General features: G+C 41.8%; 2 protein-coding genes across 4 annotated transcripts in view; one reads left to right on the plus strand and one right to left on the minus strand.

The window, feature by feature from the left end:
• Nucleotides 1-1930: 1930 nt before the first annotated feature.
• akap12a (A kinase (PRKA) anchor protein 12a) lies at nucleotides 1931-22955 on the plus strand. The gene is made up of 4 exons (XM_054797140.1): nucleotides 1931-2095; nucleotides 9450-9540; nucleotides 9628-20947; nucleotides 21041-22955. Exons 1-3 carry the CDS (start codon nucleotides 2009-2011, stop codon nucleotides 20937-20939), a joined length of 11490 nt encoding a protein of 3829 aa, XP_054653115.1. The 5' UTR covers nucleotides 1931-2008; the 3' UTR covers nucleotides 20940-20947; nucleotides 21041-22955.
• The window catches only part of rmnd1 (required for meiotic nuclear division 1 homolog), a 28304-nt gene continuing 11875 nt past the window's right edge, over nucleotides 6835-23263 (minus strand). For 2 of the 3 annotated variants that reach the window (XM_054797158.1, XM_054797159.1), the window contains exon 11: nucleotides 6835-23178. In XM_054797158.1, the coding sequence (XP_054653133.1) occupies nucleotides 23149-23178 (30 nt within the window). In that variant the 3' untranslated portion in view covers nucleotides 6835-23148. The remainder of the gene's footprint in view (nucleotides 23179-23263) is intronic. The other variant, XR_008573505.1, reaches the window with a different exon arrangement.

The raw sequence follows: 23263 nt of genomic DNA on the forward strand, positions 1-23263 counted from the left end.
AAGCCACCAAGTGAAAGACCGCAGGACGCTCGCTTGTCCTGGAGCACATGTGCAGCTCAGACATGTCGTATAATCAAGTTGCGAATGACAGCCGCCGCCTCCAAATAATCCGTAAAGTTATTAACCACAACCGCCATCTTGCGCCACAGAAACGAACAGAAGGACACTTGCGGTAATGTCACGTTGTATCATGACAGCGATAATACAGTTTGGTGAGGATCTGCACAAAGTCGCTCTACCCTACGCTTCTTGTTCACCTTTGTCAGCAACACGACGTCCGCATTTCACGTCAACACATGAGTCAAATCACAAGGCTGTTGCTGATATTTCATATCTGCCGGCCGTGATGACCACATTGGCCACAGTCTGGCTGACGCATGTGACCAGTGATATCAAAACATGTTTCACCGCTGAGAATTACCACAACATGAGTTGGCTTTTCTTTGCCCCGCCACCACCACCGCAACTTTAATCACATTAGTTGTGTTTTTGCTGCTCAGCCGGTCAGTTGATTTCCATTTGGGAGCAGTTGGTCCTTTCTGGACCCGACGACGCAATCGGGTTAGGAGAAAAAAGACTGAAGTAACACCTCCTTTCATAATAAACAAACAGACCATCAGCGCCCAAGGACATGCATGCATGTCACAGAGGTCATGCAATCGCTCCTCCCACCAGTTATTCATGATAGCCGCGATCTTGCACAATAGAAATAGGAAGACTAAATAATCAATAAAGTAAAAAAAAACCCACGGCAGGCTCGCACAAGTGCGCCGTGGCCATGTCAAGTAAGTCTTGCGATTGCTCCTCCTGCCAGTTATTAACTGAGAGAAACACCTGAAATAGGCCAAAAACTCAAAAGGCGGCAGTAAGCCAGCTCATGCACAAGCACAGGCCTAACGTGGACATGTCGTATAATTGATGCAATCACTCCTCCCGCCAGTTCTAAACACTATTTTGCACAATAGAAACAGGAAGACTGTAAATAATCTACAAAACCAAAAAAGCCATTGCAGGCTCACGCACACACAAGCGCGCTGTGGCCCTGTCATGCAAGTCATACGATCGCTCCTCCTGCCAGTTATTAATCAGAATTATAGCACAACAGCAAAACACAGAAAATAACTCAAAAAGTCAAACTGTCCGCCAGATCACGCACAAGCCCAATGTAGATGTGTTATGTCATTGATGCAATTACTCCTCCCACCAGTTATTAATCGGAACCAAAGCGCGACAGAAGTGCCTGAAACAATTCAAAAAGTCAAAGCCAGCTCATGCGCAATCCCAACGCAGACGTGTCACATAATTGATGCCATCGCTCCTCCTGCCAGTTATTAATCAGAACCACCATGGCGCCGAATCAAAATAAAAAGTGACCAGAAGCAAGCCACAAGCACAGAACGGTGAAGGTCACGTTTTTCTGTCCAATAGGTGGCACCCAACCGTCCACCAGAGGGAGCTGCTAACTGTTAGGAATGGATGGATCCTCTTTTGGCTCCTTGGCTGCACTTTAGTGAGGTAATAATAAAGTGAAGAGAGCACCTCGGCTGTGTTGGTGGAATTGGACCGCAAATAAACTCGCTGATGGTCCGACTAACTGCAGATGCAATAAAAATCATCTGTGAGCGCAGCCAATCAAAATCAAAGATGCCTTGTGTTGACCTCCTGGGGACAGTTAAACGGCATTAAGCGGACGCTTGCATTGCTAATTGCGCACTTCCCCTCCGCTCTTACCGCGCAAATTTCCTTTTCAAACGCACAAAAGAAAATGGTGACAGCTGAAACGGAAGAGTGTGACGCGGGCTCATCAGCTGCATGTGACCCCACGCCAGTGAGGGCGGGGGGACGTGCGCTCTCCAAAAAGACTTGCCCACATCCAAGCTGCACCACTTGACTCCCGTCCTCGGCGCGCCCAGGAGATTCGCTAAAGGAATCTTTCAAGCGGAAAACGTCCTTTTTTGATTCTTTGGGACGGTGAAGGGTGCCGGGGTGGGTTAGCCTCTGCGTGAGGATGGGGGACACACAGTCAGCACAGAGGGAGAGCGCCCAGGATGATGATGCTGCTGCAGTGGATGATGTGCAACAACACAATGAGAAGGTACTTTTTTTGTTGTTGCATTGAATGCAACTTTGCCACTTTGATATTTTGTAAGGCAACACATATCAACGTCACTCTGCTCTTTTTCCGCCCTTTTTGTCTTTTCTTTTTTTTTAATTTTCCCAAACTTTTTCCAAAATTTCTTCCAAAATCTTTCTCGTAATAAAAAAAACGCAATTTAAAAAAAAAAGCTTTCCAACTATTTTCTTCCTGTAAATATTCTTCTTTTTATTATGACTTTATTCTTGTAACATAACTTTTTGTGCAACCAAATGTTCAAAAAATTACAACTTTATTTGGTGTTTTGTTTGTTTCTTTAACATTTCAACTTTATGCCACTAAAATGGCGTTATTTTTCCTCATAATATGATGAGTTTATTCTCGTAAAATTGTGACTTTATTTAAATGTATTTTTTATCTTAATAATTTGACTTTATTCTTGTAAAAAATAAATCTATTTTCCATTTGTTTTTTTTTCCAAATACTTCATCTTTCTTCCTGTAAACATTCTTTTCTTCATTATGACTGTTCCCCAAAAATATTTGACTTTATTGCCATAACATAAATTTTTCCTAAGGATGTCGGATAATATCGGACACTGATAATTATTGGGCTGATACTGGCATAAAAATATGATATCGGCGAAATCGGTATCGTTTTTTTCCCTACAATGAAAGCCAATGCAGAATTATTTGCAACATTGGTGAACTTAAATAATATATAAATGTAATTAAATGAAATAATATATAAAATTATAATCAGCACATGTATTTTAAACGATACTCCTTTAACTACAAATAAATTAAATCTTTCCAAAAATAACATAAATCAAGGCGTATTTCAAGAAACACAAATGTATTCTTACATAAAATATGTCATACATGAATGATCTACTCACAGATGGGTGGAGTCGTCAACAAAACAACTGTACTCATTTCCGAGTATTACTTTAAAACAATTTTACTCAAGAAAAAGATGTTACACATGGGAATGGGAAATTGAGAGTTGGACAATATTGGCATATCGGCTATCGGCATAAAAAGCCAATATGGGACATCCTTACTTTTTCCCCAATCAAATATTCCACACATTCCACACACATTAAACTACAACTTAATTTTTTGTTTCGCGTAATATTAACACTTTTTAAAGAGAAGGGTTTTTTTCTTCAGTATTTCAACTCCGTGTCACTAAAATGATGTTATTTTTCCTCATAATATTGCGAGTTTATTCTTGTAAAATTTTGTTAGATTTTCTTGTTCTGCATATTTTGGCTTTGTTTTTGTAAAATGACTGCTTATTTTTCTATTATTGCTGTTGTTATTTTTGTTTTCTTGTTAAATTCTATTTTTGGAGTGTGCTGCTGGTTGCAAATGGCCCCCGGGCCGCACTTTGGACACTGCTACTTTAGGGTGTTTAACCGATCAAAAAATGAATCGGTCATTTGAATGTACAATATGTATCCATCCATCTTCTATGTTGCTTATCCTCATTAGGATCATGGGTATGCTGGAGCCTATCCCAGCTGACTTAGGGCAGGAGGTGGGGTACACCCTGGACTGGTGTCCAGCCAATGGCAGGGCACATATAGACTAACAACCATTCACACTCACATTCATACCTATGGACAATTTAGAGTCGTTACAATATTTAGACACCTAAAATTACGTTGCAATGCTTCAAAAAATGTACTGTAAGTAAAATTCAAAACACCTTTTGATGCATAAAACATCTCTAAATGCATACAAATGATGAATATAAGGAATAAAAGAACATTTAAGCTTACTTTTACGTTCATCGAAGACGTGATTGCTGCCAAAGACCCCAATCAACACAAACACCACCTTCCTGTTTTGCTTGAATTCAATCGTGTTTCTTCAAGTGTCTGCCTTTCTTTGCATCACGGCTGCAAAATAAGCCAAAATGGAGCCGTGGAAAGTTGCAAGTGGCAACATTTTGATGAAAGTGAGAAACATGATTGAATGCAACAAAGCAAAACAGGAAGGTGGTGTCCGTGTTGATCTCGCTGCCACATCGAGTCTTTGGCAACAATCATGTCCCCAATGAAGATAAAAGTAAGCTTAAATGTTCATTTATCCCTTTCATTCATCATTTATATGCATTTAGAATTGTTTTGTGCATGTTAAATGGGCGATGGAGCTGACTTCTGCTGCCTGGTTCCATGTATTAGCAAGCTAATAGGATGCTAACAGGATGTTTTGTGATAAAAATACATGAAAACACAGTTGGACTCACACAGTGTATTAATAACAGGACGAGACACGTCATATTGTACATTAACCGGAAGATTTACGTTAACAGAGGCAACATTTTTGTTGTAAACCGAATAACGCGCTAGAGGGGGCGTACGCTAACCCAGGTTCCACCGCGTAATAAAGTAAATCAAATTAACACAGCATGACAAGCAAATCCGGCAATCTTTTCTTTATGGCAGTTAATTGGTTCCAGACCCGACCGCGATAAGTGAATTTCCATAAAGTAAGATTGAATATTAATAAATAGAATATTTTTGTAGTTATAGCATAGAAAACCCGTTTATGATTTTCTAAATTAGGTTTTAACATTAGAGCCTTGTAACATGAAATAACACACCAAGAGTCACTTTTACACTCCTACTATTCTTTATTTACATTACAATGCACAGGCTACGGCATCACCACAGGGACAAAAGACTGCTGCTGCTAGCACAGCAAAGCTAGCGAGCTAACGAGTTAGCCTCTCCAATTTACTTATTCTACACTCAAGAAAGTGTTTCAAACGGAGTGGGGAAGAACAACAAAGAAATCAAAAACTTACCACTTCCACGCCAAATGAGAGGAGAACCTTTTTTTCCCCACTCGATCTCAGCTATGGCATGTCATCTCAACCACGGCATACCCATCTCAGCCGTGACATGTCGGCTGGGCTCTGCTGGCTCAGTGGCCAGTCTCCATGCAGTGTGAAAGGTCATGCGATCTAACGTCTTGATAATAGGCCATGAAACAGCCATCATTTATTAACTGTTTTTTGAAAAGCTGCGATATAGTGAGGGAGCGATATTCGAACCACGATATAGCGAGGGAGGACTAATAATTAAAAATCATTGTTTTTTAGTTGTTTTTGGAGCGCAGACCTCCGCCAAGGCCATTCATAACATGAATGCATTTTAGGGATGTCCCAATCCACATCTTTTGGCTTCCGCTCCAATCTTTTTTTTTTTTAACAGTCTTGCCGATACCATCCGATAATAAGCTTTTGTTACAAACATGAAATGTGTGGAATTGAATATGGTTATGAAAATAGCTCTGCAAAGCATTAAAAACAATGCAACCAAAGTATTGCTGAATTTACTTCTTGATTACATTTAAAATACTTTGAGTAGGACTAATCATTTCTCACATTTTTGGATCAATTTGTGGTGTGATTTAGAATATTTGACTTTTTTTTATATAGTATATAGTATAAACAATACAATACAATGCTAATAGTATAAACAACCAGCGGTTACAGCGGCACTTCCCGTGCGAGCTCCCCGCACCGTGACACAGTAGTCCGGGCACAGTCAGGGGGAACAACCGCTGTAGCTACGGGGCCCAACATCCAACGTGAAACTAACTTCACCACGGTACACCGCGGACATGTCTGCATGGTGGTGTTACATTTTTTTCTTCTTGGGGTGGCGGGAGTCGAGCGGCAACCAGCTTCGAGGCGCATTACCGCACCTACCATGCTGGAGTGTGGACCAGAGTTACAAACGTTATACCGCAACCGGATCGGCCCGATTTCGTGGAGGAAGCCGACATTATTCGAATGTAAAAATACAGCGCCTCGGCAGCCGATCCCGAGCCTGAAGATTTGATCGGGACATTCCTAAATGAAGTTTACACGAGCACCATATCCCCACTATAACACGGAATTCTGCCAATGAGACCGATAAGAAAGTCTTGCAACACAACACAATGAAATATAAAATCAGTGTTTGTTGCCAATATGAAGCGTCTTGTTGCGCATGAACATTTTCACAAATGCTTGAGGCGATAAAATGATGACAACAATGTCTCTTTGTCACTTTGAGCACCACTTTGACCACATCAGTTCAATAGAATGTGCTTTTTCCTTGTTACTTTATGCTGATTTGCTGATTGGCTGCTTTCGTTACTGTACTATTCCTACTCTTCCAAGGATCAGAAGGCTTTTCTTGTTGGCTCGGTTACTCCATGTTTGTGTATTTCCCTGAAGTTGCACAGCGGAGCCCCCATTTTCATGATTAATACCTCCAAACGGTGATGAAAGTGAAACATATCAAATAACTAACCCAAAATCAATTTTGATGATTATTATTTTTTTAATCAACAACACAAGACTTGTATATCTGATGCTGAGTGGTCAGCATCTATCAGCATGAGCTACCTCTGCATGTGCTTTGAAATGTCAGTTGGGCTACTCTACACAGCTGCTGGTGTGAAACTGACGGCGGGTTGGCTCCTTACCGCTAGTACACCATTGGTTCTGTTGCTGTGTTGTGTAATAATATACAGTCATGGAAAAAATTATTAGATCACCCTGTTTCTCCAGTTTCATGTTCATTTTAATGCCTGGTACAACTAAAGGTACATTTGTTTGGACAAATATAACAATGACAACAAATATTGCTCATGGGAGCTGAATTAATAAGAATTTCATTGCATAGTATAAGTGCCTGTTTTACGATGCATATGACAATAAAACTCTTGAATCTTAAAGAACTGATATCCACCGATGCCCATGCTTTTCTTAATAATAACCAAAATCACTTAAGTTCTTAAAAGGAACAGCTGTAGCATTGTACTGCCTAAAAATGTAACTCTTATTGGCATCATTGTAGTTGTTCAAATTAGGGGTGTCCGAAGCGCGGCCTGGGAGGCCATTTGTGGCCCACCATTTGTGGCTGTTTTTGCATTGGCCCGCAGCACATTCTAAAAACATAATAGAAAATAAAATCAAATCAAATTACGACATCAGAATAAACTGAAAATTCAGCAGTAATTTTACAAGAATAAAGTCAAAATATTAAGAGAAAAAAATGTTTATCTCACAGGAAAAAGTTGTAATTCTGAGAATAATGTAATATTATGAGGCAAAATAACATCATTTTAGTAGCATCAAGTACAAATATTCAAGAAAGATGTTTTGCTTTTTGGTTTTTTTTGTTTTTTTTATTTTGTTTTTGAAAAATACTATAGTGGACATTTTTGAGGGGAAATTTGGTTGCAAAAAAAAAAAGTTATGTTACAAGAATAAATCCATAATTACGAAAATAAAATAATAATAATAATACAAATAATAATGTTAAGAAAAACATTTTTGGAAGATTAGGTTGCAAAATTTTAAATTACTGACAATTTGACAAGAATAAAGTGAAAATACTGAGAGAAAAAAATCTTAGTCTGAAGCAGGGGTGGGTCGCGATCCACTGCAGTTTTCAGTGAGTTGCGGGGATCTTTGCCAAAAAAAAAAAAAAATTGTGTAATGACCCAATGTCCCTGAACACACCTTGTGTCTGTTTGCTACACCACCACGAGGTGGGTGCCATGTTTAAGGCCGACTTGGTCAAGCTTGAGCGGGATGGGAAGGACATGGAGTCAGTCCATCCAACATACTTTCATTTCTCAGTATGTGGCCCTCACTGAAAAAACTTTGGACACCCCTGGTCAAAACAAATGGACCTTTAGTTATACTAGTTATACTTTAGTTCTACTACACTAAAATGAACAAAAAACTGAAAAAACAAGGGTGAGCTAATCATTTTTTCCATGCTAATTAATACATGACCGTGTGGTCAAAGTATTAGTAGTAGTAGTAGTAGTACTTTATTAATCCCACAGCAGGGAAATCAAAGATTACAGCAGCAAGCAAGATACACAAGTAAAGAATGCATAGTGACATAGTGAATACAAAATGGTTCAGGTGTTGTAGAGCCTGACAGCGGTCGGTATGAAGGACCTGTGGAACCTCTCCTTCTTATATCGTGGGTGTAACAGTCTGCTGCTGAAGGAGCTGCTAAGGGAACCCACAGTATCATGTAGCGGGTGAGAGGTGTTGTCCATGATGGATGTCAGCTTAGCCAACATCCTTCTCTCCCCCACTTCCTCCACGGAGTCCAGAGGACCGTCCAGGACAGAGCTCGCTCTCCTGATCAGTCTATTGATCCTGCTCCTGTCCCTGTCTGTGCTGCCCCCTCTCCAGCAGACCACAGCATAGAAGATGGCTGAGGCCACCACAGAGTCATAAAAGGTCCGTAAAAGAGTCCTGCACACACCAAAGGACCTCAGTCTCCTCAGCAGGTGGAGGCGACTCTGGCCCTTCTTGTAGAGGGCGTGGGTGTTGACGGACCAGTCCAGTTTGTTGTTAAGGTGAACACCCAGGAATTTGTAGCTGTCTACCAACTCTATGTCCGCTCCCTGGATGTTCACTGGTGTGAAGTGAGATGTTTTCCTCTGGAAGTTAATGATCATCTCCTTTGTCTTGCTGGTGTTGAGTTGTAGCTGGTTAAGCTCACTCCAGCTGACAAAGTCCCTGATGACCGTCCTGTATTCCAGATCATTCCCCTCTGAAACACAACCCACAATGGCTGTGTCGTCGGAGAACTTCTGGATGTGACACTGTGTGGAGTTGGGTGTGAAGTCAGAGGTGTAGAGGGTGAAGAGGAAAGGTGAGAGCACCGTACCCTGAGGGGCACCTGTGCTGCAGAGTACCATGTCAGACACACAGTGACGGAGCCTCACATACTGTGGTCTGTTGGTGAGGTAGTCTATAAACCAAGCAGTCAGTTGTTGGTCTACTCCCACACTCTCAATCTTCACTCTGAGTAGTGACGGCTGGATGGTGTTAAAGGCACTGGAGAAGTCAAAAAATACGACCCTCACAGCGCTCCCGCTGTCCTCCAGGTGTAGCAGTGATCTGTGCAGCAGGTAGATCACTGCGTCGTCCACTCCTATCCCAGGCCGGTAAGCAAACCGGTTGCTTTTTGCTTATTGGTACTTTTTCCACTTTCTCACGCACTCCAAAACATCAAGGTAAGTTTGTATTGTATATTGCAATATTTTCAATATTCAACTACCACCTGCTTCCTATTAACGCCCTGTTCTCTTTGCAGTTTGGGTAAATAAAGCGTGCAGCATTTATGCTCATAATATGAGCCCTGCTTGGATAACATCACAAACTTGTTGCATGTAAAAACATCTTTGTCATAAAATAAGCTTTAAAATCCACAGTTGCATGTTTTACAGTTCAGCAAAAAGATTTGATTTCGGTACCAACAGGGTGTGTTTTCCTATTCTCATTTCTTCATTCGCATTTTGGATTTTCGTTGCAGCTTCTCAAAAACGATGCGCAGCTCAGCGGAAATCCAGGCGGGCCTTTAATGGAAGCGGACAGCCTTTATGCGGATAGCATCACTCCACAAGGTACTAGAGCTGTCTACTCGTGGTAACGCACTAACTTGATTCCCAACCAATAAATCATTGTGTGATGAAATGCAACTCTCTTCTCAGCGTCAGCCATTCTTTCTCAAGTGGAGGAGGTTTCACAAAAGCCTCCTAAAGAGGTGGAGATGCTGTTAGGAAATATAACAGTGCCTGAATCAAGCACAAAGGCTGACCAAAAAGACAGTGAAATGGAAGAAAAGCATGACGGCATCGGTGAGACCTTTAAGAACTTCTTCAGTAAATTTGGTTTGATGTTCACAAAGAAGCAAAGCTCGAGTGACCGAGCCGAGTTAAGAGATGTCCCTGAGGCCGACACTGAGAAACCTGAGGTCGAGGACGCTTCTGACAGCGGCAGAACCGAGCAAACTCCAACACAGGAAAGTGATTCACCGTGTCCGACACCGAGACCAACAGGGGAAGTACTAGAAGACATGGAGACCAAAGAAGCAGACAAACCTGACGTTGAACATGAATGGACACACTTAGAGACCACGTCTGAACACCCTCCGGCATCTACCACCAAAGAGAACATGCCCATGTCTCCAATTAAAAGGTATTTCACTACAGGATTCTTTTCCGGAATGCGGAAAAAGAGTTTGTCAGAGGAAGACGAGATCACTATCAGAGAGCTGGTTCAACAGGAAGCAGAAGAAACTGCACCAGACCGACAAGATGACACTGAAGCACATGAGAGCCCATGCACTGATGCTGCAAAAGACAACCAGGAAGAAATTCCATCAACCATTTTGGTCGGTGAACCTGAAATGTCTCAAGAGACAGAGAATGTTCTAGCCAGTCCTCTGAAGAAACTCCTGTTTGGCTCTAGTTTGATGAAACTCTCCGGAAAACAAAAAGATGAAAAACCAAATGATGATGGAGACTGTAAAGCACGACCACACGGTGAGTTGGACCAGCTTTCGTCATTAATGGATTTGCCCATGAATCCTAAAAATGAAAGTCCTGCAGAGGTGACAGAGGAGGAGGAAGAGAGTGCATGGGCCACATTTAAGAAACTGTTATCTCCAAAGAATCGTTTGAACCGATCTCTCTTGAACAACAAAGACACAAAAACCTTGATCCTAAAGGAGGAGGAGATACTACACAGTGTGGAAGAGAGCAAAAAGCGCAAAGATTCCGTTGTTTCCTGGGATGCTATTCTTTGTGGCTCTAGGAGGAGAAGTCACAGACTGTCAGACTCCGATGAAGAAACACCTACAAGTGATCACATTGATAAATTAAGAAATGGTGTGGAAGTAACAGAAATCAGTAACAACACTAGTGAGATTCCAGCCCCTGCCCCCAAACGAGCCGGAAGCCCCACGGAGTGTGATGATGAGTCTCCATGGAATGCCTTTAAAAGACTCCTAAGCCCAAAAAGGAAACCCAAGTGTGAGGAGGGAAATGTCAGTGACGGCACTCAAGAAAACTTATTTTTTTCAGCAAAGATGTTCCCAGGCCACAAAAAGAGAAAGTCTGTCACAAAGGAAGTCCAGGGAGCATCTCCCCTTGAAGCCAATCAGGACCTAATTCTTGGTGATGTAGAATCGGAGGCTCTTGCTGTTGTTCTGTTTTCTGAATTTGACACAGTTGAGACGGATGTTAAAGCAAAAGAGACAGATGTTGAGAGTCAAATACCCAGTGAACCCAACCAAAACATGCACACAGAACCAGGTCAACCTTTGGATAACCTGCAGACTGTAGATGCCAAAGTCCAACACATTTCAGAAAATGTGGCACGAACAAATGAAGTCCCTGCCGACCTTACAATGTTTATCAGCAAAGAACTCTGTGATATTCCAGAGGAAAGCGAGATGACAGAGACCACGGCCACTGCTGCGACAGCCACCCATGACCTTCCCAGAGAAAACACCACAGCAGAAGAGCTGACATCTGAGGCCATTACCGCACCGCAGCCTACAGATGCTACTACCCTTGCCGATGAAAGTGAGATGATGTCCACACTCTCCCAGGTGTTGGAGTCTTCAAATACATCAGGCAACAAGACACCGGTCCCTGCTGCATGCCAAGTCAAGGAAACAGAAGGACTTCTGAAGCACGTGGTTGAAACCATCTCCGCAACACCAGCGGTAGTTCCATTGATTAGTTCTGCCTCTGATCAAATACTTGAAACGTTTGTCCAAGAGGAGACCAAAACCTTGGAAGTTGACGATTGTGATGCTGTAATTGCCAATGAAATGGATGAAACAGCAGCAATGACGCGCATATCTGAAGTCATAGAAGCCTGCTCCACAGAAACTACAACTCAGATTCCAAAAGAGGAGCTGGACACCACAAAAATGATAGTAGATGAAATGAAAGAGGCAATCATTCTAAACCAAGTGGACGGTTATAATGAGGTCCATGATTATGAAGCCTGCCTGAGTGATGCCAACACATCTTCAGATCTGTTGTCTGAAAGTCAAGAAATGACCACAGATAATGTTGTCATCGTTGGAAATAAAACAGAAGTCTCCATAGCGGTGACTCCAGAAGCTGAAAGCAAATATGAAGCAGTTGACCAGGATGCGCAATCTTTGCTGGAGAGTACTGATCAATTGCAAGATGAGGATCATCCTCCTTTGTTGGACGAGGAGCTGCAAAGATTGGCAGATCTCGAAGGAGACACAAAAGATTTGCCTGAAATGAGTGTCCAGTCAGGTGAAAAACCAGAACAGAAAACATCTCCTAGTTGCAAACTAAATGAACCAGATGCAGAACAAGACACTCTACTAGATGTTACTCAGCTACTTGAAGTCAAAGCAACATCAGAAGACCTTCAGGAAGCAACAGAGGAACCAAAGCCACCAACAGAACTTTTACCTGTCATGGATTCTGCTTCTGATAGTGGAAGCTCAGAGACGTGTGGTGTTCAACTAGTTGACGATGAACTAATTCCAGTTGCAAGTGACCTCAAAGAGACAACAAAGCCTATGCCTGAAGTCTGTGCTGCGTTAGAAAACAATGAAGATGCAGAGAAAGAGGAAATATCAGATGACATCACTGAAGAGGGAACTCTTTCAGTTGAGAAGACTGTACAAGTGACAAAAATGAATGCTGAATCTGACAACCAAGACCAGGAAGAAGTGAATGCATCCAAAAATGAAAACTGTCAACTGACAGCGCCACCAGAAGATGTGGAAGCAACAGAGGTGGAATCAGATGATGAAAACGTCCTGGCAATTAAATCACAAGATGAATCAAAAACAACTCTTTCAGAAGAAACAGACAGAGAAGACCTCAATTTGGACACCGTGCCGTTAACTGAAGACAACATTGGGCTAGAAGACAAAGACATCAAAGCACCTGAAATTGAACTTATTCAGGAACAAAATGTATTTGAAGAAGAACAGGAAACACAATTTGAATCACGTGAAGTTGATGAAATGAATGCAAAACCAGAGGGCCAAGATGAGAAAGCAGTGAATGCATCCAAAAATGAAATTAATCAAAGGATTGAGCTGCCAGAAGATGTGGAAGCAACAGTGTCAGAACCAGATAATGCAAATGTCCAAGCAATTAAATCAGAGCAAGCATCAAAAACAATATTTTTTGAAGAAACCGCAGGTGAAAACCTCAACGAGGACACCGTGCCACTAGCTGAAGTCAACGCTGAGGTAGAAGACAAAGACACGACAGCAACAGATGCACCTGAATTTGAACTTATCTGTGAAAAACGGATATTAGAAGCAGCACAGGAAGCACAATTTAAATCAGGTGAAGTTGATGTCCAAGCCATTGACCACAAAGTAGTATCAGAAGACATTCTTGCAGAAGAACATCTGACTGAAGAACCCAAAGAGGAGACTGTATCCATGTCTGAAACTAAAGCTGAGCCAGAAGACCATCAGGCAGCGAATGAATCCCAAACTGAACTTGTGAAAGAGGTAGAAGTAGCAGAAGTTGAGGTGAATAACGATGATGTCCAATCAGTTAACGCTGAACAAATATCAGAAGGTATGTTTGCAGAAGAAACTGTGAAAGTCCAAAATAGAACTTTGCATATGACTGAGTTCAGTGTGGAGCTTATAAAGGAGCACAAAAATACGGTGGATGCAGCTACAACTGAACTTATTCAAGGAGAGGAAATAATTGAAGCCGTAGAAGACACAGATGAAGCTGATGCACATTTTATTGAAGACAAAGATGTAGCAGACGGCACTCATCAAGAGAAGGCAATGGCAAAAGAACTACAAGAGGAGAATGGGCCTCTGGGGGAAGGGCACGCATCTAAAAAGGAAATTGTGAAAGACACAGATGCTGAAGCACTATCAACACAGAGAGAATCAGATAAAATCAATGACCAATTACTTAAATTTGAAGAAGCCATCTTTGCTGAAGAAACAAAGATGAAGGAACCCAAAGAGGAGGAGGTGCCTCCAACTGTCAATGTTGAACCTGAAAGTAAAGACCAGAAAATAGTGTTTGTAGTCCAAAGTGAACTTACACGAGAACAACTTGTTGCTGAAGAGGATGAAGAAATATCAGATGGCGTTACTGAAGAGGGAACAGATTCAGTCGAGAAAACTGTTTCAGTGACAGAAATTAATGTCGAACCAGAGGCTCACGATCAGGAAGCAGTGAATGCATTCAAAAATGAAATTAGTCAAGAGATAGAGCTGCCAAAAGATGTGGAAGCAACAGAGTTAGAACCAGATGATGCAAATGTCCAAGCAATTAGAGGAATCAGATTTAAATCAGGTGAAGTTGATGTCAAAGCCATTGACGACAAAGCAGTATCAGAAGACATTCTTGCAGAAGAACTTCTGACTGAAGAACCCAAGGAGGAGACTGTATCCACGTCTGAAACTAATTCTGAGCGAGAAGACCTTCAGGCAGCAGATGAATCTCAAACTGAACTTGTGAAAGAGGTAGAAGCAGCAGAAGCTGAAGTGAATGAAGATTATGTCCAATCAGTTAAAGCTGAACAAATATCAGAAGGCAAGTTTGCAGTAGAAACTGTAACAGGTGAAGTCCAAACCCGAACTTTGCATCTGAATGAGTTGAGTGTGGAGCTTATAAAGGAAGACAAAAATGCGGTGGATGCAGCCACAACTCAACTTATTCAAGAACAGGAAGTAATTGAAGCTGATGTACCTTTCATTGAAGACAAAGAAGTATCAGATGACACACATCCAGAGAAGCAGATGGAAGAAGAACTACAAGAGGAGAAGGAGCTACTGGAGGAAGGGGATGCATCCAAAAATGAAATTGTGAAAGACAGAGATGTGGATGTAGTCAAAACTGAACTTACACGAGAACAACTTGTTGCTGAAGAGGATGAAGAAATATCAGATGGCGTGACTGAAGAAGGAACAGATTCAGTCGAGAAAACTGTTTCAGTGACAGAAATTAATGTCGAACCAGAGGCTCACGATCAGGAAGCAGTGAATGCATTCAAAAATGAAATTAGTCAAGAGATAGAGCTGCCAAAAGATGTGGAAGCAACAGAGTTGGAACCAGATGATGCAAATGTCCAAGCAATTAGAGGAATCAGATTTAAATTTAAATCAGGTGAAGTTGATGTCAAAGCCATTGACGACAAAGCAGTATCAGAAGACATTCTTGCAGAAGAACTTCTGACTGAAGAACCCAAGGAGGAGACTGTATCCACGTCTGAAACTAATTCTGAGCGAGAAGACCTTCAGGCAGCAGATGAATCTCAAACTGAACTTGTGAAAGAGGTAGAAGCAGCAGAAGCTGAAGTGAATGAAGATTATGTCCAATCAGTTAAAGCTAAACAAATATCAGAAGGCAAGTTTGCAGAAGAAACTGTAACAGGTGAAGTCCAAGCCCGAACTTTGCATCTGAATGAGTTGAGTGTGGAGCTTATAAAGGAAGACAAAAATGCGGTGGATGCAGCCACAACTCAACTTATTCAAGAACAGGAAGTAATTGAAGCTGATGTGCCTTTCACTGAAGACAAAGAAGTATCAGATGACACACATCCAGAGAGGCAGATGGAGGAAGAACTACAAGAGGAGAAGGAGCTACTGGAGGAAGGGGATGCATCCAAAAATGAAATTGTGAAAGACAGAGATGTGGATGTAGTCAAAACTGAACTTACACAAGAACAACTTGTTGTGGAAGAGGAAGAAGAAATATCAGATGACATTACTGAGGGAACTGGTTCAGTCGAGAAGACTGTATCAGTGACAGAAATGAATGTTGAACCAGAGGCCCAAGATCAGGAAGCAGTGAATGCATCAAAAAATGAAATTAGTCAAGAGATACAGCTGCCAGAAGATATGGAAGCAACAGAGATAGAACCAGATGACACAAATGTCCAAGCAATTCAATCGCAAGAATTAAAAGCAATATTTTTTGAAATAACCACAAGCGAAAACCACAACGAGGACACAGTGCCGCTAGCTGAAGACAACGTTGCGGTACAAGGCAAAGATACTAAAGCAACAGATGCACCTGAATTTGAACGTATCCGGGAAAAATGGGTATTAGACGCAGAAGACGAAATACAATTTGAATCAGTTGAAGTTGATGTCCAAGCCATTGACCACAAGGTAGTATCAGAAGACATTCTTGCAGAAGAACATCTGACAGAAGAACCCAAACAAGAGACTGTATCAATGTCTGAAACTAAAACTGAGCCAGAAGAAAACTATCAGGCAGCGAATGAATCCCAGACTGAACTTGTGAAAGAGGTAGAAGTGGCAGAAGCAGAAGTGAATGAAGATGATGTCCAATCAGTTAACGCAGAACAAATATCAGAAGGTAGGGTAGTAGAAGAAACTGTGAAAAGTGAAGTCCAACACAGAACTTTGCATCTGACTGAGTTCAGTGTGGAGCTAATAAAGGAAAACAAGAATGTGTTGGCTGCAGCCACAATTCAACTTATTCAAGAGCAGGAAGTATGTGAAGCTGTAGAAGACACAGATGAAGCTAATGTACCTTTCATTGAAGACAAACAAGTATCAGAGGACACTCATCCAGAGAAGAGGATGGCAGAAGAACTAAAAGAGGAGAAGGGTCCTCTAGAAGAAGAGCATGCATCCAAAATGGACAACGTGAAAGATATAGCATCTGAAGTACTATCAACACAGACAGACTCTGATGAAATCGATTTCACATTACTTAAATCTGAAGAAGCCAATTTTGCAGAACAAACAATGATGAAAGAACCCAAAGAGGAGGAGGAGGCGACTGTCAACGTTGAACCAGATAGTGAAGAACAGAAAGAAGAGGTTGTAGCCAAAACTGAAGTTACGCATGGGCAAGCTGTCGCAGAAGTGGAAGAAGAACCATCAGAAAGCATTACTAAAGAGAAAATTCTTTCAGTTGAGGGGACTGTGCCAGGGACAGAAAATAATGTTGAACCAGAGGACCAAGACCAGGAAGCAGTGGATAGATTTCAAACTGACTTTACTCCAGAAGCAGTACAAGTTGAAGTCTTACAATCAGAGGAAGTCGAAGTGCTTAAATCAGAAGAAATAACAGATGATGTTCTTGCCGAGGAACCTACTATAGCTGAACTCAAAAAGGAACTTGAGCCTCGACCCGAAAACAGTTCAGAGCCAGAGACCAGAACTGCTCCGGAATCAAAGGACAATTACGTCCAATCAGTGCAAAGAGATGATATGGCAGAAGGTATTCTGGCAGGGAAGACAACAACAATGAACTTCAATGCTGAAACAGAAGAACCGCAAGTTAAAGATGCAAAAAGCAATCCCATTCAAGAGCAAGATGTATCACATGACGAAGAAGACACTGCAGTTGAGACAGAAAGAGTGGAACAGGAGGAGAAGGCTTTGTCTGGACAAGAATTTATAGCAACCACTGAGGAAAAACCTGAAAAGGAAACTTTGGTAGAAGAAATTCAAAGAACAGAGACAGAGAATGAAAAGGCTTCCAAGAGAGAGCAACTCAAACCCCAACTGAATCGGACTTTTGGTGAAGTGGAGGCTCAAAAACCAGAAACTAACACTGAGAACTTCCCACAAGATGTCCTGGAGGAGAAGGAAGAATTCCACACACCAGATATCACAGAGGAGTTAGACACATTTGCAGCTGAACGTGTATGTTTAAACAATAGAGAAACAAGTTCTGCTCAGATATCTGAACAGGTTATTTACAAAGATATTCCAGCATTTTGTGGAGATCTTGAGGTGCACCTAAATGATATGGGAACTAGAATTGAGGAAGAAAAACGTGATTTTATACAGGCAGAGGGGAGGACTGCTGCAGATGTGCACGCTTTGGTTATGCAAGTAACAAGATGTCACCTTAAAGAGGTCTCTGCTTCAATCACTGCTTTAGTTGAAAAACCATCAGTTGAACAAGAACCCCTCACAAGCTCATCGGTAAACGAGTCAGATGAAACAGCTGTGCCTGAAACCCAGCTAATGAAAAACAACATGCCAGAGACAGCACAGGTGGAGAATGAGGTGATGATGATGCATGTGCCAGTGACACTGATCAAGGACAATCACAGAATTCAGGTACAAGTTGTCAATGTTGACGTCACATCAGCCGAGAGGATACACAATTCAACGCTGGAGGTCGGGGTAAAAGAAGACAAAGAAGTCATCAATGTGTGTCACAGAAGTGTTGAGAATGTTGAAAATGTTTCAGCATTTTTGGAAGTTGAGAAAGTATCTAATGAGGAAAATGTGGTGATCCTTCAAGAGGTTGTTGAACATGTGAAGAGGACACAACCTGAGACATTACAAGAATCTGTAATTGACAAGTTGGGGGAAGAGGTTTTCAAAGAAGTACCAGACTGGGAGCATGCTGGCCAAAGTGAGAATTTGGCAGAAGCGTCTCAAGAGTATATCCCACAAAGTTCACATGTGTCTGTGCATCAAGAGAAAAAAAACAGGGATGACCTGGAAAAAACTGAAGTGACAGAGGGCGCAACGTTCCCATCGGCAGAGCTGCCTGCAAATGAGGATGATATGGACACCACGGCAGCAGAAACATTCCAAAGCCAAACGCTATCACTCAGTGATCCTGCAGTACCCACATATCTTTCTTTGCCTGAGCAGGAAAACGCACTAACTTCCATACCAACTACAGTAGGGACAAAGGAAGAACAACGACTAGTTGTGTCTGAGGATGAGGAAACAGATGAAACAACAACGCAAACTGAGGAACATATGTCTCAAATATACTCAGCTGATAGCCAAAACGACACAGAGCCTACAAAAGAAGTTTCTCAAAGACCGGTAGTGGAAGAGCACATGGATCTAGTGGATAGTCATGAAGAGTTCGAAATGACTGAAGAACGTGCACCAGTAGAAGAAGAACCCTTATCCCAGATAGATACGGTTGATAGCCAAATTGAGACAAATTTAACTCACAAAGTGGTTCAAGTCCCAGTAGAAGAGGAACCTTTATCCCAAACAGACCAAGTTGATAACCAACAAACGAAAGACAAAACTGCGGACATTGCTCAACACCCAGTAGAGAAAAAACCCTTAACCCAGATAGATCAATTTGATAGTCAAAAACAAAACAAAAAAACAGAGGATGTTCTTCTGGCCACAGTAGTAGAAGAGCCCTCATCCCAAATAGACACAGTTAAAATTGAAAAAGATAGAGAAGTAACTGATCAAAGTGTTCAGGGATCAGTAGTGGAAGAAACCCTATCCCAACTAGATCCAGTTGATAACCAAAAAGAAGTAACCATGGAAGTTGTTCAGGTCCCAGCAACAGAAGTGCCCCAAGTAGATACAGGAGTTAGTCCTGAACAAAAACAGGCGCCAGGAACTGGAGAGCAAACAAATGAGTGCCACAAACAGACAGAACTACCCAAGGAAGACGCTCTGGGAACAAACATAGAGGAACATTTAGCCCAAATATACCCCAAAAAGACAGAGCTAACTGAGGAAGCTGTTCAGGCCCAAGAACTGGATAAGTCCTTGTCACCAAGCTACAAACAGACTGCACTAACTGAACATGTTCACGTACCAGAAACAGGAGAGGCCGTATCACGAATAGATTATGGGAATAATTATGAACAGGCAGAGAAACCCGAGGTAGCGGTCCAGGCCCCAGAAACTAAAGAGTCTTCATCTGCAAAAGATTCAGTAGACAGCCAGGAACAGACAGTGCTACTTGATGAACATGTGCAGGTAGCAGAAGCAGAAGACTCCATGTTGCAAACAGATACAGCCAACATTCATGAAAAGGCAGTACAACAAATTGAAGCGCCTGTTCAAGCAAAACAAACTGAAAAGCCATTATCCCAAAATGACACAGTTCAGAACCAGAAACAGACAGAGCTAACCAAAGAACATGTTCAGGAACCAGAAGCAGAAAAGATTCTATGTACTACAGATCCATTTGAGAGCCAAAAAACAAAAGTGCTAACAGAGGGACATGTTAAGGCACCACAAACAGATGAGTCCATATCCGAAGAAAGTCCATTTGCGAGCCAGAAACAAACAGAACTACCTAAAGAACATGTCGAAGAACTGGAAGAGTCCTTATGCCGAACAGAACCAGTCATGAGCGAGAAACTGGCAGAGGTAAAGGAGGAACATGTTCAGGAACCAAAAATTGAGGAATGCTTATCCAAAACAGACACAGTTGACAGCAAAAAACCTACAGTGCTACCGCAGGGACTTGTACAGGATCCAGAAGTAGAAGAATCCACATCCCAAACACATCCAATGGAGAGCCACATACAGGCAGACCTAGCTGAAGAACACGTTCAGAAACAAGAAGGAGATGAGCCGTTATCCCTAACAGATGCAGTTGGGAGGGGGAAAGACACAGAAATACTTAAAGAACATGTTCTAGAACCAGAAGAGGCCATATTCAAAACAGGTCTAGTTGACAGCTACAAAAAGACAGAACAGCAGAAGGAAGTTGGTCAGAAACCACAAGCCCAAACAGATCAAGTTAAGGAGAATCAGGCCGAGCTATTTGAGGAACCTGTTCCGCTTGTATTGCAAGAAAAGACATCAAAGAGCGAGAGACAGACAGGGGGACATGTTCTGCAACAGGAACCAGAGCCAGTCCAGTGCCATGGACAGACAAAGCTACCTGAAGTTGGTGTTCACATGAAAGAAATCTCAGAGCCTGATTCAACAGAGACCAAATATCCTCCAGTCCAGATGGTTTCTGCCATCAAACCAACAGAAACCACACAACCGGCAGAAGAAACATCCACACACCGCCAAATATCAGAGGCCCCTGTCAAAGAAGCAGAGGAGGGAAACGAGCAGGACGTATGGATGGATGCCGAGGAAGACATCGGCATTCTGGAGGACGCTGAAGCTGAGCAGTCGCTCCAAAACAACATCCCCCAAGAACCAGAAGCAGTGCGCTGCAACGAGTTCCAGATCCCGTCGAACCCTGAGCCAGAGGCACAAGACAGTGAGGGGGAAGAGAACGCCACAGTCATGGAGTGGGATTAAGTGGACGGGTACGTTTTTATTATTAAGCTTCCATCATATTAAATGCATGCTTCCCAAAGAGCCTAATGACCAAATATGGTGTTTTTTTGTCTTCAATCCAGTTTTTAAGTCCATGAAGCTGCAAAGGAGGATCAAAAGGAAGGAAAAGCAGGAAAAAGACATCTCACTGATGCTTTTCTTTACGATCACTATCAATACATTGTCACTGGAATCACTGCTTAAAACCATTTGTATGACTGACAAGTCCTAACAAGCAACAAGTCAGTTTATAGTCTTATGTATTTCTCATTACAACATTTGGTCTATTGAATCATATTTGTTTACATAGCTGACTGCGGCATTTGCTACAATACAATTTCAGTCACACACTGGTAAACTTGCAATCTACATAATTAGTAATGTACATCTGTAACCACAGCTGCCCTGGGGTAGCCTGACAGGAACATGGCTGCCAAATCATCAGTCTCTCCTATCACCACCAAATATTCATTCACATTCATACACCAGTATGGGCAACACCGGAGGCAAGGTGGGCGAAGTGTCTTGTCCACGGACACAACAACAGTGCAGGGTTCCAGAATAACTTTTTTTTTTTTTTTTTTTATACCAGCAGCACAGTGGCCCCATTTTAGGAGCGCAAGCAGAAAATATAGGGGTGCACACTGAAATCAACTTGCAAAGTAAATGTTCACATTTCTTCTTACTTTGACTGTATTATTGAGAAACACACACTTAACAGTTTAATCTTTATAATCATATGGTGAGTTCAAACATACAATAGTTGTATTCAAAACAGGGGCCCCGGGACAATATAAAGTATAAATTCAGGGTTCAAGCAAATCGTCTTTGGTGAGCTACTCAACATCAGCTGGCTAGCTCACGGGCTACCTGTTGGAGACCCCTGTGATAGCATCACTGTCTTAAAGCTGGACACACTACGTGTTTATATTAAACAACTTAGACACACAACTAGTGTTTGGAAGACACAATATTATTATGACAGCAAAAGAGTAGGGTTGTTAAGTGACAGCACGTACCCCATTAACGTAATAGCCACTTGCAGCTTCCCTGTGGGGCAAAAATGTGCTCCAAATGAACGGCATTGCTTGTTTGTTTTAAAGACAGAATGTCCCCATGGTAAAAAAAAAAAAAAAAAAATGACGTTTGGAGTCCGAAGACCAGATGCTAGGCAGAAAAGTAGCTAGCTGGCTCCAAACAAAATGTGTAAACAAAGATGGCAGAAAAGTGGAACGCCAATGAGATGGAAAGGTGAGCTATCACACACGCTGGCACAGATGGGCCTGGCCTGTGCTACTAAGCTGTCAATACGGGACGCATACCTTTACTTGGTCGCACTTGCGTGAGTAGGTGAAAAACGCACTTGCAATGTCTCAAATTTTAGTCGCAAAATGCAACTATTTAGCTGCAGTCGTGAGCTCTGCAGCGACCGGGACGGCGGAAGCGGGCATCGAATCAACAACGTTCTGGTGTGGACGACCTGCTCTCCCTCCTGAGCCACTGCTGTCCAGAATGAAGCACTTCACATTTTTATGTTAAAATGTATGGGGGGTAAAGAAACAAACTTTTCATAGATCTCACAATATGCAGCACACGTTCACAATACAACCTTTTTTTTCCCCACCATTTCTTTTTATTCATATGGGATCCATATGCAATAAGCCTGCTGCTGTACATGACCTTGCACATTGTAAACATGCAGCAACAATATAGAATATGAACACATTTACTTACTATTTTTGATATTACACACAGAACGATGAAAGCTCACATTCTGGAGGCATTCTGCATAATTGCATCAGCTGCATTTCATTCACATATTTTTCCAAAATGCTGATGCCAAATGTTGTGGCCTTTACTGAAGAATAAACGAGAGAGAAAAAAAGTCCAGCCATCAGTGTTTGTTTATTTGACACGCCAGACTTATTATTCCCCATGGTCGCAGTAGTTGCCCTGTATGTTTATTTAACCATTACACATGCTGTCATTTTCGTGTTGTTACCGTGACTGTTGTTCGTCCAGAGTCAACAAGACTTGTTTATATATATATATATATATATATATATATATATATATATATATATATATATATATATATATAAAAAAACATCTGCTCAAAACATTCTGAGCCGGAATACCTCCTGAGTGCAGCATGACACGGCAGAGATGTCCCCTGCCATCCTTGGACCATTCAGATCATCTTTGCAAGTTCAAACAAAACCTTCAAACAAACAACAACAAAAAAAACAGCACGTTTTAGGAGTAAAATATATATAAATAAAGAAATCATAACTTCTTCAGAACAA

Source organism: Dunckerocampus dactyliophorus, chromosome 13 (assembly GCF_027744805.1).
Source record: "Dunckerocampus dactyliophorus isolate RoL2022-P2 chromosome 13, RoL_Ddac_1.1, whole genome shotgun sequence".
Classification (NCBI taxonomy): Eukaryota; Metazoa; Chordata; class Actinopteri; order Syngnathiformes; family Syngnathidae; genus Dunckerocampus; species Dunckerocampus dactyliophorus.